Source organism: Cibotium barometz, chromosome 53 (assembly GCF_041138505.1).
Source record: "Cibotium barometz isolate CiBa-2024 chromosome 53, ASM4113850v1, whole genome shotgun sequence".
Taxonomy (NCBI): Eukaryota; Viridiplantae; Streptophyta; class Polypodiopsida; order Cyatheales; family Cibotiaceae; genus Cibotium; species Cibotium barometz.
Window position 1 is genome coordinate 28,555,737 of NC_141098.1, and position 13,304 is coordinate 28,569,040.

Consider the following 13,304-nt stretch of genomic DNA (forward strand, 5'->3'; position numbering starts at 1 on the left):
TAGGCCTGGCCACAAGGCCACGTGGGCCTGGGCACCGGCCTTGCTTGGCTTGGGCGCCTGCCTGGCCTGGCCTGGCCTGGGCGCCTGCGCGCTAGGCTACATAGGCCTGGCTACGTAAGCCTAGGCGCCCGCCAGCCTGCTGGCTGCCTGGGTAGGCCTGGCCGCCTGGCTAGACACGAATGTCCAACACCTACCCAACGTGCAGCTCTTTACGACCAGTAGCTTTTCACGATGAGCACTGCAGCGTGCGCCTGGCACGCTCTCTCTCTCTCGTTCGCGTTCAACCAAAAGCAACGAATCATGCTTTTTCAATTTTCTCCCTGCAGTTCATGCGACTGCACAAACAAATCTTTCCTCTTCTTTGCAAAGCAAACGACTCTTCTTAACTACCACCTCCCATCAACATGGGTTTCTTTGATGAAGAAAAGCACATACTGAATCTGAAAACAGCAGTATGCACAGAAAAAACAGCAAGCTTTTTTAACACATACCTTTCTTCGACCTCATCTTCTCTACCTACCGACTTGCTCGTTCACGAGGTATGCTCTGATACCACTGTCAAATCCCACGGATCTCCTCGTGATCGTTCTTGGTACGAGACTCGAATCCTACAAACAAACGAACAAACAAACAAGGGGGTGCAGGCCTGACTCACCTCCCAACCATGACAGCCGTGGGCAAGCCCATAGACTTGGCTGTCCCCTCCGAGCCACGAGCTGAGCTAACTAGGTTGACATACCGACCAATCTCCTCCTCGCGACGTCCCATACCGCCACGAAGCTACCCTCGTGGGCCTCGAGATTGCTGCCGGCCTCGGCTGCGTAAAGCAGGTGCACGTCTGCACTAGATCTTCTCACAAAGTTGACACAAACTCGTGAGACTCTCTATATCCCAATAACTAACCTTGGCCACCCTTTTATAGGCTCTTGGCCGGTCATCGGGCGTCCACACTTGGACGCCCGCCTGTCCATACTTGGGTGCCCGCCCCTTAGTCTATCCCTAACTCAGCTCGTCAATCAACTTGCCTAGCTCCAAGCTTCCCCAAGCCTCGAAACTAGTCTTGCGTGCGTGTAGCACACGTAGATACACACTATGCACATGACATGCTGATCCATGGTGACTCGGATCTCTAATGCATAAAACCACTTGGCAATGATCCGATTTAGAGGTACCTGTAGCAATAAAAGTATGCCCCCCTCTGTCGAGCACCCAATCATCCACATAAAATCAGTCTAACTGTGCATAGATACATCCTACATCCCTTCTCCTGTTAGACCATGAATAAAGAAGAGTGGATGGTTTCCTTGAAATGTCATCCTCATGCCAACAATCCCTGCCATGGATGGAGAGTATAAACCTCTCCCAAGACGCTCTCGCAAGAGGATGCACCAAACCCTCATGTCCACCTCTTTTATCCATTGGCATCTCAACCATGTTAAAATCACCACCAATAATCCAATGGTTAGCAGGAGGCATCAACGTAGTGAGAGATTTCCAAAAGACAATCCTCTCACCTCTATGGTTAGGAGCATAGAGGTTGAGAATACCAATGCGTGTAGTACCCTACATAAGCGATCCACTGCGCTCTCGCAGGCAAAATGACATGTCCAATGATGCAAGGCAAGACCAAAGCTGAAACAGAAATACAGACACCACCTTTGGTACCAATACCTGGTGACCAAAAGGTGTGTCCCGAGAGAACCTTGCCTGATCTCCCACCCTGACTAGCATCAAGTTTATGCTCTTGCCAGAGCAATATATCCATAGGTCCACCTGTGACTGTACAATGAAGCTAAGTTTTGACAATTTGTTTGTGTCGATGCGGAAAAAAGCCCCCAAGGCCCTAAATGTTCCATGAGACAATCCTCATGAGGACTCGGAGTAGGAACGACCAAATCTCGTGGTCAATGAAGGACCCCCTTTAGAGACGGAGGTACGTCTCGCATAGGTAGGGGAGGGAAGATCTGACAATGAAACTAAGGAAGTTGATCATCATTTTTTTCTTGTCTTTAACACGGTGCAATTAATAAGAGATGTTTGTTACAAAAAGACCACAACAACACGACAAACAGGGGGTGGTCTTGTCTTGAAAGATGACCCATACAGAGAATGCATATTTCATTGATAACTTTCATACTACAGAGGTAAAAATTACAAAGCCCCTATGATGTTTGGGGTGGTGGAAGATCGGAACTCTGAGGGGGGGACTCCACACGACCGAGAGGAAGATGATTGGGACTATGGATAGTTCCCTCAGCATCGGCTCGAGGGGGGTGGGGATGGATATGCAACCATGCCGTGAATACTCCTCTTGCGGGTGTCACTCCATCCATCGGATGAGGGGGGCGTATAGGTTAAGCCATACTCCCCAATCTTCTTAACCATGACCTTGAAGTATTCCGACCTATTCAAGAAAGTAATTTACTAATGAGAAGGGGACTAGGATGATGAAAACATGAATGATGAATTGGCAATGATCGATTGCACTTACCTAGCCGCTTGAAAGGCAATGTGGTCGTGGAAGAAGAAGCGGGCCACCGCCATATCCACCTCCTCCTTCAACTTGGGGTTCCAATTCTCCCCAAGTGTAGATTGTCGTCGTGGGACACGCAATGGTTGAGAGGCCGTGGAGATGGAGGGTGCCGGTGTCGTGGATGGAGTAACATTCCGACTTGATGGTGAAGGTGATGGTGTGCATGATCCCGATCACCACATGACTCCATTGTAGAGGCTTGAGTTCCTCTCCCCATCGTCGCAGGATCCACGGCCACTCGTGGTGTCCTTCTCGCTTCGACCGCCTCGTAGACACTAAGCTTGTCAAGAAGTTCCCGTCTCTTGTCGGGCGTGACATTCGTGCAAAACCTCACCTCATGCCCACTCTCATGCAAAAGGTGGGCTCGCACTTTGTCGGCGCCACCCGTTCGCCGGTATGGGCAAAGCTTACATACCCATGGCCGAAAACCGCCTCCATGAGCGGATGGGGTGTAATTAACCTCCTCCCACCATGTCCATCCCGTTGTCCTTCTACGGGAAGCCCCGACACGTGAGGAGGATGCCATGGTTGAAGATGGCTTGACTCTTGAGCCTTGAGGAATGAGAGAGAGAGAGAGAGAGAGAGAGAGAAATGAAATGAAATGTTATATTAACGTCTTCAAAAGGCCAAAGTGACCTATGAGACCAAAGTTACAACCATATGACATTTGATACACTATCTGGAAAAGAAAAGAAAGGACTGAAGGTAAGTATCTAGCCCTACAATACATCAGTAGGGAGCATTCAGAAGCAGCAACTAGGGAGAGTGGGAAGCTAATGCTACTAGTCAAAATGGGGTACATGAGTACATGGATACATAAATACATGAATATGGGGGAGTACAAAAGTGACAGTGAGTACAACAGTATATGGCTGGAGTGGTAATCATCCTAGGAGCTCTAGCATGGGTCTCTGCCGGATGGCCTGGATATCTGCCATAGTGAAATGCCTAGTCAGACGAGCCCGATGCCTCGCAATGATGCTCTGAATCCTCCGGTGTAGGCATCGTCTCTGATGTAAGGATCCGTGAACCCTAGGGTGTCTGGATCTGCCCAACCGGATAGCTCTCTCAACTAGAGTCCCAAGAGAGAGAGAGAGAGAGAGGGAGAGAGAGAGAGAGAGAGGCCTAGAGCCTAGAGGCTTGGAAGTTGGAAGACTCGAGACTCAAGAGGCTTGAGAGAGAGAGAGAGAGAGAGAGTCTAGATAGTAGGGCAGCGGCCCGCGGGCCTTGTGTGAGAGGCTTGGAACTTGGAACTTGGAAGCTAGAAGAAGCTTGAAAGCTTGAGAGTTGTGTGTGCTTGTAGCCTTGTAGAGGCTTGTTCTTATATAGATAGGCAAGAGAGACAGGCAAGCCTCAAGGGCAAGAGAGAGAGAGAGAGGGCCAAGCCTCAAAGGCTCAAGGGCCAAGGACCAAGCAAGCGGCGGCTGGAAACGGCTGGAAACGCGACTGCAACAGCTATAAACGGCGGGCGCAACAGCTGCAAACGGCTCCCTGCCGTCCCCTCACACAACCGTCCCCCACCGGCGTCCCCGTTCCTGAGCCGTCCCCGTTGCCGTCCCCTATGAGAAACGCCTCTTAGGGGATATCCGTCCGTCGCCTGCCGTTCCCATTGCCTGTCCGTCCCATTTCGGCATCCTTCCGTTCCAAGCAGTCGTCCCTTCCGTCCCCTGTGACTATGGGATTGGGGTGCTCCACTAGGGGTGCAGATAGAGGGGCAAGTACGAGGGTCCGAGGGTGCCTGCCCATCTCTAACCACAACCCAACGCTGTGTGGTCTACTGGGGCATAGGGGCAACTGGAGTCTAGGCAACTGCAGAAGGCATCTAATGGGTAGGACCACGCCGCCTCATAGCATGGCCTCTCGATCTAGGACAACCTCTAGTAATGTGGCCCTGTCAACGGCAAATCCAACACTGGTCAGGTCTGCCTGCAATCTCCATCCTCTCGCGGAAATGAGAGCTGTCAAGTCTCTAAAGCATGATATGGTCGTCAGTAATCGATGGATCAGGAACAAGCACAAAGGCCCGGAATACACCATCAAAAGTGGCGGTAACCACGGAAGCTGAGGGCGAGAGAGCTTGGAAGGGCCGATACCTCTACAGCATAGCCAAAGGATGCCCCTATGGAAGCTAAGAGCTTCCAATAAGCCCGAGGAAGTGCAGGGAACCACAGTGAGACCGAGGTAAGGCGCTAATCCTCCACCACTGGATCAAAGCCCACCTACTACTGAAAGAAGAAAATCTTCCTAGGACCAAGAGGGAAGGGGCTGATAGCCAAAACCTGAGAAGTGGCTTCTAGAGAATGAAAGTCCACCTGGAAGAAGCCTTGACCAAGCAGACAATTATCCCAAAAGTACACAATCAGCTCCAAAGGGAGAGCTGCTATAGAAGCCATTCACGGGCTTGCGAACGAGAGGGGTGGGAGCCATAAACCCTCACAACAAGGGTGGTCTCGACCTCAATGTCAATGTCGTGCTGAAGAGAGATGAGCTCGTCTTGCAAAAAATTGATGATTCTCCCGGCCTGTGGGGGTGACGAAAGATTGGTTGTGGCAGAAGCCATAGAGCCAATCGACAATGGGCGGCCGACTCGAATCCAAATAAAAAATGCTGCTGAAGGAAAGAAGTGGCGGGGGGGGGAGGAAGAGAAAGTGGTGGGAGGGTGAGAGCAAGGAAGAGGAAGTGGCGGGGAGGCGGGAGCAACTGGGGTAGAGGCACGAACAGAAGGAGTAGGCAGGAGCAGAAAGGGCGTAGGCGGGAGCAACAAATGGCGGGAACAAAAGGTGGGGGGCAAAGCGGGAGCGGCTGGAGCAGAGGCGGAAGGGGTAGGCAAGAGAAGAAGGGACAGATGCAGGGGCAAGGAAGGAGGCGACAGTGGGTAAGCAGGAGCAGCTGGGGCAGAGCCGCAGGGGCGGAAGGGGCACACGGACGCAAAAGGGACAGAGGCGAGGGCAAGGAAGGACGCGATGGAGGTTCGGCAACGTGAGCTCACCTCCTCAATCGTCGCAGGCACTTTTTGTACCCATGTTTTCTATGCATTTCTAATTGATTCTAATAAGTGAGTTACGTCCTACCATAATGACACTGCATGATCAAAGAAATAAATATGTTTTGCGCCACTGATTACTATATTTTGTCTTCCAAAATTATAGCTGCCAGGATGTACATTTGAAAGTGTTGCAACTCTGATACTTGCACCTTGTGGGATATCTAAAACCCCAAAGATTGTGAGGGCAAAAGGACGAAAGGACCAGATGTACAAGAGATCAGAGCAAAACAACACAACATGAAATGGGTGAGTGAGTCTATATATAATAGTGAGTGAACATATGTACAAGAGCCCTCTGATGTGAGGTGACTCTGAGTAGTAGACCAGTGCAGAAGCAAAGAGGATGTCGGGGTTGAAGCACAGTCGATGACAAAGGCTCGCGTCGATGTGTGGCAAAGGCACTCCGTGAGGTGGTCGGTGTAGAAGGCTCACGTCGGTGGATGAAGAGGCACACTGAGGTGGTAGTGGGCAGCAGAAGGTGAAGTGATGATGATATCGATGACAATGCAGACTCTGGTGACAAGGGTTCCTTTTTTTTTCGTGAAATGGTGTTTTATATTATATGTAAAAATGTACATCAGCCACATGGCTCACACAGAACCTATGGTCCCAAAAAAAACCCCACAAAAGATCCTCTAAAGGACTATGACCATGCAAACCTGTACACTAATAAGAAAGCCTCCTAGCCAAATAAGCATCCCAGATAAAAGCATCAAAGATGAGCCAGTCCAGCCGCCGTATAGACCATAACGAAATAACATCTGCATCCCGTAGTTGAGCTGAGAGAAGAGAAGAAAACTGCCAAAGCAGCAAATCGCGGATACGTAGAATGAGCCCATGTATTCCAGACAAGGAATCAAAGATGAACCCATTCCGTGTAGTCCAAATATGCCAAAGTCCTGTCCATCTAAGGAAATGGAATATCGCAAGGTGACTGTCCGAAGTAATGACTTGAGGACAAATCCCAAATATCCACTGATAAGCCGAAACAGTAGACCTCTCTACTACCTCCCAAACGCAAGAGACAAAAGACCAAATCTGACGGGCCACTGGACAACTCATGAACAGATGCATACTGTTTCAGTGCATGTCGTACAGAAGAAGCAAGAGGCCAATGTAATTTTACGACGGCTGAGCTGATCCCGTATAGGTAACCCTCCCACCAACATCCTCCAAATGAAAACCTTACCTTGGTAAGGGAGTTTAGACTGCCAACCACGCATAAGAGTTTTCTACCACCATGATTTAGACTTGTGCAATCCCCACACCTTATTGGCCTTGGCTGAAACCCAATCTTTCTCTGATATGAGCTTATGATAGACCTGGTTAGCTGAAAGTGATATCAAGTCACCAGATTTACATAGTGCCCAATCAAGCCAAGGCTGATCTGCAGATGGGCCGAGGCAATGGAGTAAAAGGCTCAACTGCATGCGTGATGTCAACCCATAGTGGCTGAAATGTCCGAGGAACCCTAAAATGCTGCCGAATACGACGAAACAGATATGGCCTGTCACGACCAGGTATCACAGCATCTCGGATTCTAACCAAGCCTAACCTGACCATGCGGTTGAGTCGTATGCGTGAAGCATCTCTGTCTGGCCAAACAATGACATGCGACTCCACAAATGTTTCGAACTGCAAAGAGTTCAAAAGTAGTCTTTCATAACCAAGATCCCACCGAGCCAATAGTAGAACTTCATGCCAAGAAAGGAGAATATGCGATCAAATAGAACTCTAGTGACAAGGGTTCTGCGTGCGGTACCTGAATGGTGATGAAGAGCAGAGAGGGCTTCCATCCCGAGCGGTGCAGGCTCTGGTGATGAGGATGCTGCAATACCTAAGTGGTGGTGAGAAGCAGAGAGGGTTGCCGTCCCAAGTGGTGGAAGTGGTGCAAGCTCTGGTGACAAGGCTGCTGCAATACCTGAGTGAGAGATGAGGAGCAAAGAGGGCTGCTATCCCAAGGTAAACTGTAGAAGAAAAACGATGATGTACTCTATGTAGCAGAGAGGGCTGTTGTCCCCGTGAACTGAAGATAAAACGCTGGTGTGCTCTGTGTAGCAGAGAGTGCTGCTGTCCCATGGTATGCTCTACTGTAGCAAAGAGGGCTGCTGTCCCATGAGCTGCTGTGAAACGCAGATGTGCTCTACGTAGCAGAGAGGGCTGCTGTCCCATGAACTGATATGAAACGCTGATGATATGTCGCAGAGAGTGGGCTGCTGTCCCAAGGTATGCTGCTGAAGGAAAATGCTGCAGATATGCTGTCAACGAAGATGTGCTGATGTAGGGCAGGCGCCGGCAGCAGCAGATAGACAATTGGTACCGGATATGTCTATGAAGTGGTACAATCTGCTGAATGATGAGGCTCTCCTATATATAGTGAGTGGGGCTGCTGGTCGGCCAGGCTAGGGGCTGTTGGCCAGGAGCAAGACCCACAAAATCCAAAATAAAACAAATAAAATCCAGAAAATTCCCTTTTTAGGGCTGGATAAGAACCATTTTCACACAAAAACTACACCTAAACCATCAGGCTGTTGAAGCAAGACATCCTGCTTGCCCTCAACATGCTGCTTACCCTCAATGGTCGTTGGTCCTACCTTGAAGTCCCCTTGTGGTACATAGCCATGAATTTTCATCAAACTTTTTAAACTATTAAGTTTGGCAGAGATATAAACACTTTCTGGATGGCTTTCATCGTCCACGATAAAATCATGCATCTGCATGTTCACCTCAATCCAAGCACCCCCAGGCTTCTTCCATGCACTGGCACACTTTCTTAGACCTTGTAATTTGTCAACATCCTCCCACATGTGAGAATCAGCATACATGTTTGACATAAGCACATACCCAGCCGCAACACTTGAATCCACTTGGACAACTTGATTAAAGCATCGACTTCCTAGCTCCATGTTACCATGCGCTCTGCAGGCAGCCAGTAAAGCTGTCCACTCAGTAGTGTCTGGTAAGAGAGGCATAGTTTGAACTAGCTGCCCAGCCTCGTTAAAGCATCCTGCATGACTAAGAAGGACTATGATGCTATTGTAGTGTTCCAGCCTGGGTGTTATGGCAAGTTCCTTCATGGCCTTGAAGCAGTCAAGGCCCTTCTTAATTTCACATGCACGACTGCAGGCAGCAAGCATGCTGGTGTAAATGCCGTGATCTGGCTTCAAGCCCTGCCTTTGCATCTCTTCCAGACATTGTTGTGCCAGAAAGGAGTTGCCAAACTGAGAGTAAGCTGCAATCATTATGCTCCATGACACAAGATCTCTCCGTGGCAGCCGAAGAAAAACCTTCTTGGCCTCTTCAAGGTTCCCACATTTTGCGTACATGTCAACCAGTGCAGAACCAAATATCACATCTGACTCGAGATCACCTCTAATGATCTGGTCATGAATAAGCTTGCCCTGGGCCATGGCGCCTGCACTTGCACATGCTTTTAGCATGCACAAGAGCATAACCTTGTCCGGTTTAACATGATCTTGCTGCATCTTGGAATAAAGCTCAAGAGCAGGAAGGCCATGTCCCTGCTGAACATAGCCTGCAACTATTGCCCCCCATGACACCACATTGCGATTGGGCAACTGATTAAACACTTTGTGCGCATCGTCTAGACTACCAAATCTAGCATACATATCAATAAGAGTGGTCCCTACAACCACATCAGAGTCAAATCCATTTTCAACAATCTGATCATGAACTAGCAGACCCTGATCAAAGGCATGTAGACCATCACATGCTTTCAACAAACACAAGAATGTGACTTTGTCTGGCTTTACACCGCCGCATTGCATTTGCATAAAAAGATCAAGGGCAGAACTGCCAAGCCCTTGTTGAGCATTACCAGCAATAATTGCATTCCAAGATACCACATTCTTACTTGGCAGCTTGTCAAACAACTCTTGCGCCTCGCCAAGACTCCAGCATTTAGCATACATGTCAATAAGGGCACTGCCCACAACCACATCACATTCGAGTCCACTCTTGTTGATCTCAGCATGTATCTCCCTGCCTTTTTCTATGTCATTTATGCTGCTACACGCTCGCAACACACTTGAAAACGTAACGACATGTGGCTTTACGCCTTCTTTTTGCATTTTATCAAAAAGTTGAAGTGCTGGAAGGCCATGCCCATGCTGTGCATATCCAGCAATCATGGCATTCCATACCACCAGATCTCGAACCAATAATCGATCAAATATATTCCGTGACTCCATCAAGCTCCTACATTTAGCATACGTGTCAACAAGTGCACTGCCAACAGCCAAGTCGGCTTCGAATCCACAACTAATGATGTGGTTATGAAGGATTCTGCCCTTGCCTATGACGCAATGGCTACCACATTCTTTCAACATGGTTAGAAATACTACAGGGCTGGGCTGTATACCTTCATGTTGCATGGCATGATAAAGATCAAAAGCTTCTTTGAAGGTGCCAAGCTTGAAATGGGCTGAGATGATGGCATGCCATGTGTAAGCACTTGGTCCTGAAACCCTACTAAAAGCCAGACTTGCTTCAAACAGGCTTCCAGACAAGGCAAACATGCGGATGCAGTGGTCCACTAGAGCTGCTAGTGGAGCAAATCCACAGAAAACCATGAGGGCATGTGCATGCCTACATCCTTCAAGGTCCTTCTTTTTGATGCAATGCTGCAAAACGGTGTAGATGGTGTCCCTGGGTAAAAGCATACCTTGGTGAAGCATAAGATCCGCGTGTTGCAGAGCCTCATCGTTGTAAGAAGATTGCATGTCTAGAGCTTTCATCGGCCTGTTCTGCACATTGACACTGTATGATTTCACCACATCATGCTTCAGGGCATGACGCCCTGAAGCATGATATCACTGGCCATTTCTACAAGCTGCTTGTATGGATATGTGCATACATATGTATGTGCGTTTGTGAGTGTGCGCCTGCTTACGTGCGTGCATCTATGCATGTGTATGTGTGTGCAAGCATGTATGAGTGAGTGTGAATCCGTGTGTGTGCACGTACGTGTGTGCATGTGTATATTTACTATATATATTTATATGTCACATTGTATTATTTATATATATTTATATTAAATTATCATATTTATAATATATTTACTATATATATGTATCTTTATTTTTTTAATTTATACTTATGTATTATTACTATATATATAACAATATAGTATAATATATTAGTATATATTTAATATATATATTTAATATATATCCTTATTCAATATCTTTATTATCTATTTACATATTAATATTATATATATTTGTATTCTATATATGTTTTTTGCTTATTTACTATATATTTTTGTATTAAATTATTTATTTAAAAAAATCTCTCAACATACCCCTTTCCCCAATATGTGGCCTCTAATAAATAGATATATTATACATACATACATGTGTGTGTGTGTGTAAATGTAAATAAAAATACACACACACACACACATACATACATACATACATATATATATATAATTTATATTTGTATTTATATTTTATTCTCTCTCTCTCTCTCTCTCTCTCTCTCTCTCTCTCTCACACACACACACACATGCACTAATGCAAACACACTCTCTCTCTACATATAGAAATTCTCTCTCTCTCTCTCTCTCTCTCTCTCTCACACACACACACACACACACACACTCCCTCTCTCTTCTCACACACACTCTCCCATACATATAAACTCTCTCTCTCTCTCTCTCTCTCTCTCTCTCTCTCTCTCTCTCATGCACACACACACACACACACACATGCAAATATACATTATATATAATATTATATTTAGACACATATACTTATACATACATATATATCTATATTTATCAATATAAATAAATATGCTTATAATTTTAGTTAATTAAATTTTAATGGTTGGGGATATGTGGTGAGGTGTGTTCACTCTCAAATAAATGCATCTTACATCTCTTTGTCTCTCTCTCTCTCTCTCTCTCTCTCTCTCACACACACACACACACACACACATACATGCACATGCATCCCCCCCCCCCTCTCTCTCTCTCTCTCTCTCTCTCTCACACACACACACAGAGTCTCTCTCTTCTTACGCACACTCTCCCACACATAGCAACTCACTTTCTTTCATATACACATGCACACATACGCATGCATACTCTCTCTCTCTCTCTCTCTCTCTCTCTCTCTTCTCACACACACACACCCTCTCTCTCTTACATACACGCGCTCTTTTTTTTCTCACACTCATCTCACTTACATACGTTGACAGCAAGATAAAGCAGCATATATGAGAGAGAACAAGAACACAAGATGTATAGAAAGCTTCTATATTACCTTCTATTTTAGCCACTCCAAAGTTGGCTTGTGACCTTCACCTTGTGAATGTCCTGCTTGTGTTGTGTTGTGTTGTGTTGTGTTACAAAACGTGAGGCCTCTTGCCCTTTATATAGGGTTCACCAAGGGCTAGGGTTGGGCCAATTTTCCACCCACATGCCCACTTTATTTAGGGTGTGTTCATACCTACATGACCTCTTCCTCTCACCCTTTATCACTTGTACATCATATATTTCAACACTCCCTCTCAATGCCACCATGGGACAATGCCAAACATGGAGCAAGGTTAGCATTGGGCATACAAAAACTAAACGACCCCCTCTCAATCATAGGCTAGATGACAAGGTAGGTAGGCTTTATAAATTAGGCTTTTACAAAAGTGATGAGTTATAGAGAAATGTGGTTCACTCCCAATTCTAGCAAACATGATTCATTCTTCATCTAGAAGTGTTGCTTATCATGTGAGGAACTTACAAAATTTCCCTCAACCTTAGTAACATCTTCGGTACCATCTTTTCCATAGTGGCTTCGTTCACCACCCTTGTTGCTCCTTCGCTTTGATGAAACCATCTTCTTGCAAAAGATACATTTCAAGTTGGATTTGGGCGTACCATGTTTCATCTCACAAAGGTGATGTAGATGTAGATCCACCCTTTGCTTTGACCTTTAGCATATATCTTACTTGACCTTTAGCATATATCTTACTTGAACTTTCCAAGTATGGAAACCCTCGCTATCAAACTTCTCAATCAAGGCTCCAATCTCCTTCGACATGATTAATAGAGATAGGAGAGGTCTTACCACTTGCAAAAAACAAGGGCACTGTCTAACTCCATTTACAAGGCAAAAAGAATTCAAGTTTGACGAGTGATCTTTGATGAACAACAAACACCTCTTGATTTTTGATGGACAAGAGTACCTCTGAAAACCTTTGGCTTTGTGAGCCTTGGAGAAAAAAACCGATTGCAAAACCTTAGAGAGCTTTGGAAAAAACCGGGGTGAAAAACATGGAGTAAAAGGCTTAGAGAGAACCTTATACAAAAAGGTTTAAAGACCTTTAGATAAGGGATTTTTTTTTTTGTTTTTGAGTTTTATAACTTTGGATGGAAAGATGACGCAAGGTTTTAAACCTTAAAAAAAAACGTGTTTTTTCCTTTTTTTTTCTGAAAAAAATGCATGTTGTTGCGTTTCTGAGTGGATGCGCATGTGATGCCGTCAAGCTTTGCTGCCAAGTAGTGCTTATTTCGTTGGTGTAGCTGTTGTCTTGCTACAATGTTGCTTAAGCAATAGAGAAGGACGCTTAGCACATGTCGGTGAACGCTAGAACAGGGTGCTCGTTTGCTGCTGTTGGACGGCGCGATTTGTGTTTTGTTGTTGCCGGCTGCATGACTGCAGTTATTGAAGGGCTGCCACACCGTGTTGTAGCAACACGGTT

At 46.4% G+C, this 13,304-nt stretch overlaps 3 protein-coding genes across 4 annotated transcripts in view; all 3 read right to left on the reverse strand.

Annotated features, from left to right (window-relative positions):
- LOC147608486 (uncharacterized) overlaps positions 1 to 7,780 on the reverse strand; it is a 73,614-nt gene extending 65,834 nt beyond the window's left edge. For both annotated transcript variants that reach the window (XM_086789328.1, XM_086789329.1), the window contains exons 1-2: positions 7,342 to 7,780; positions 7,135 to 7,214 (exon numbers count right to left, since the gene is read on the reverse strand). In XM_086789328.1, coding sequence (XP_086645454.1) covers positions 7,135 to 7,214; positions 7,342 to 7,751 — 490 coding nt within the window. In that variant the 5' untranslated portion in view covers positions 7,752 to 7,780. The remainder of the gene's footprint in view (positions 1 to 7,134; positions 7,215 to 7,341) is intronic.
- Positions 7,781 to 8,077: 297 nt separating this feature from the next.
- LOC147608487 (pentatricopeptide repeat-containing protein At2g03880, mitochondrial-like) lies at positions 8,078 to 8,716 on the reverse strand. The gene has a single exon (XM_086789445.1). It carries the CDS (start codon positions 8,714 to 8,716, stop codon positions 8,078 to 8,080), a length of 639 nt encoding a protein of 212 aa, XP_086645571.1.
- Positions 8,717 to 8,742: 26 nt separating this feature from the next.
- On the reverse strand, positions 8,743 to 10,336 carry LOC147608488 (pentatricopeptide repeat-containing protein At1g11290, chloroplastic-like). Its single transcript, XM_086789446.1, has 2 exons — positions 8,867 to 10,336; positions 8,743 to 8,811 (listed from the first exon to the last, which is right to left on the reverse strand). Exons 1-2 carry the CDS (start codon positions 10,334 to 10,336, stop codon positions 8,743 to 8,745), a joined length of 1,539 nt encoding a protein of 512 aa, XP_086645572.1.
- Positions 10,337 to 13,304: the final 2,968 nt, after the last annotated feature.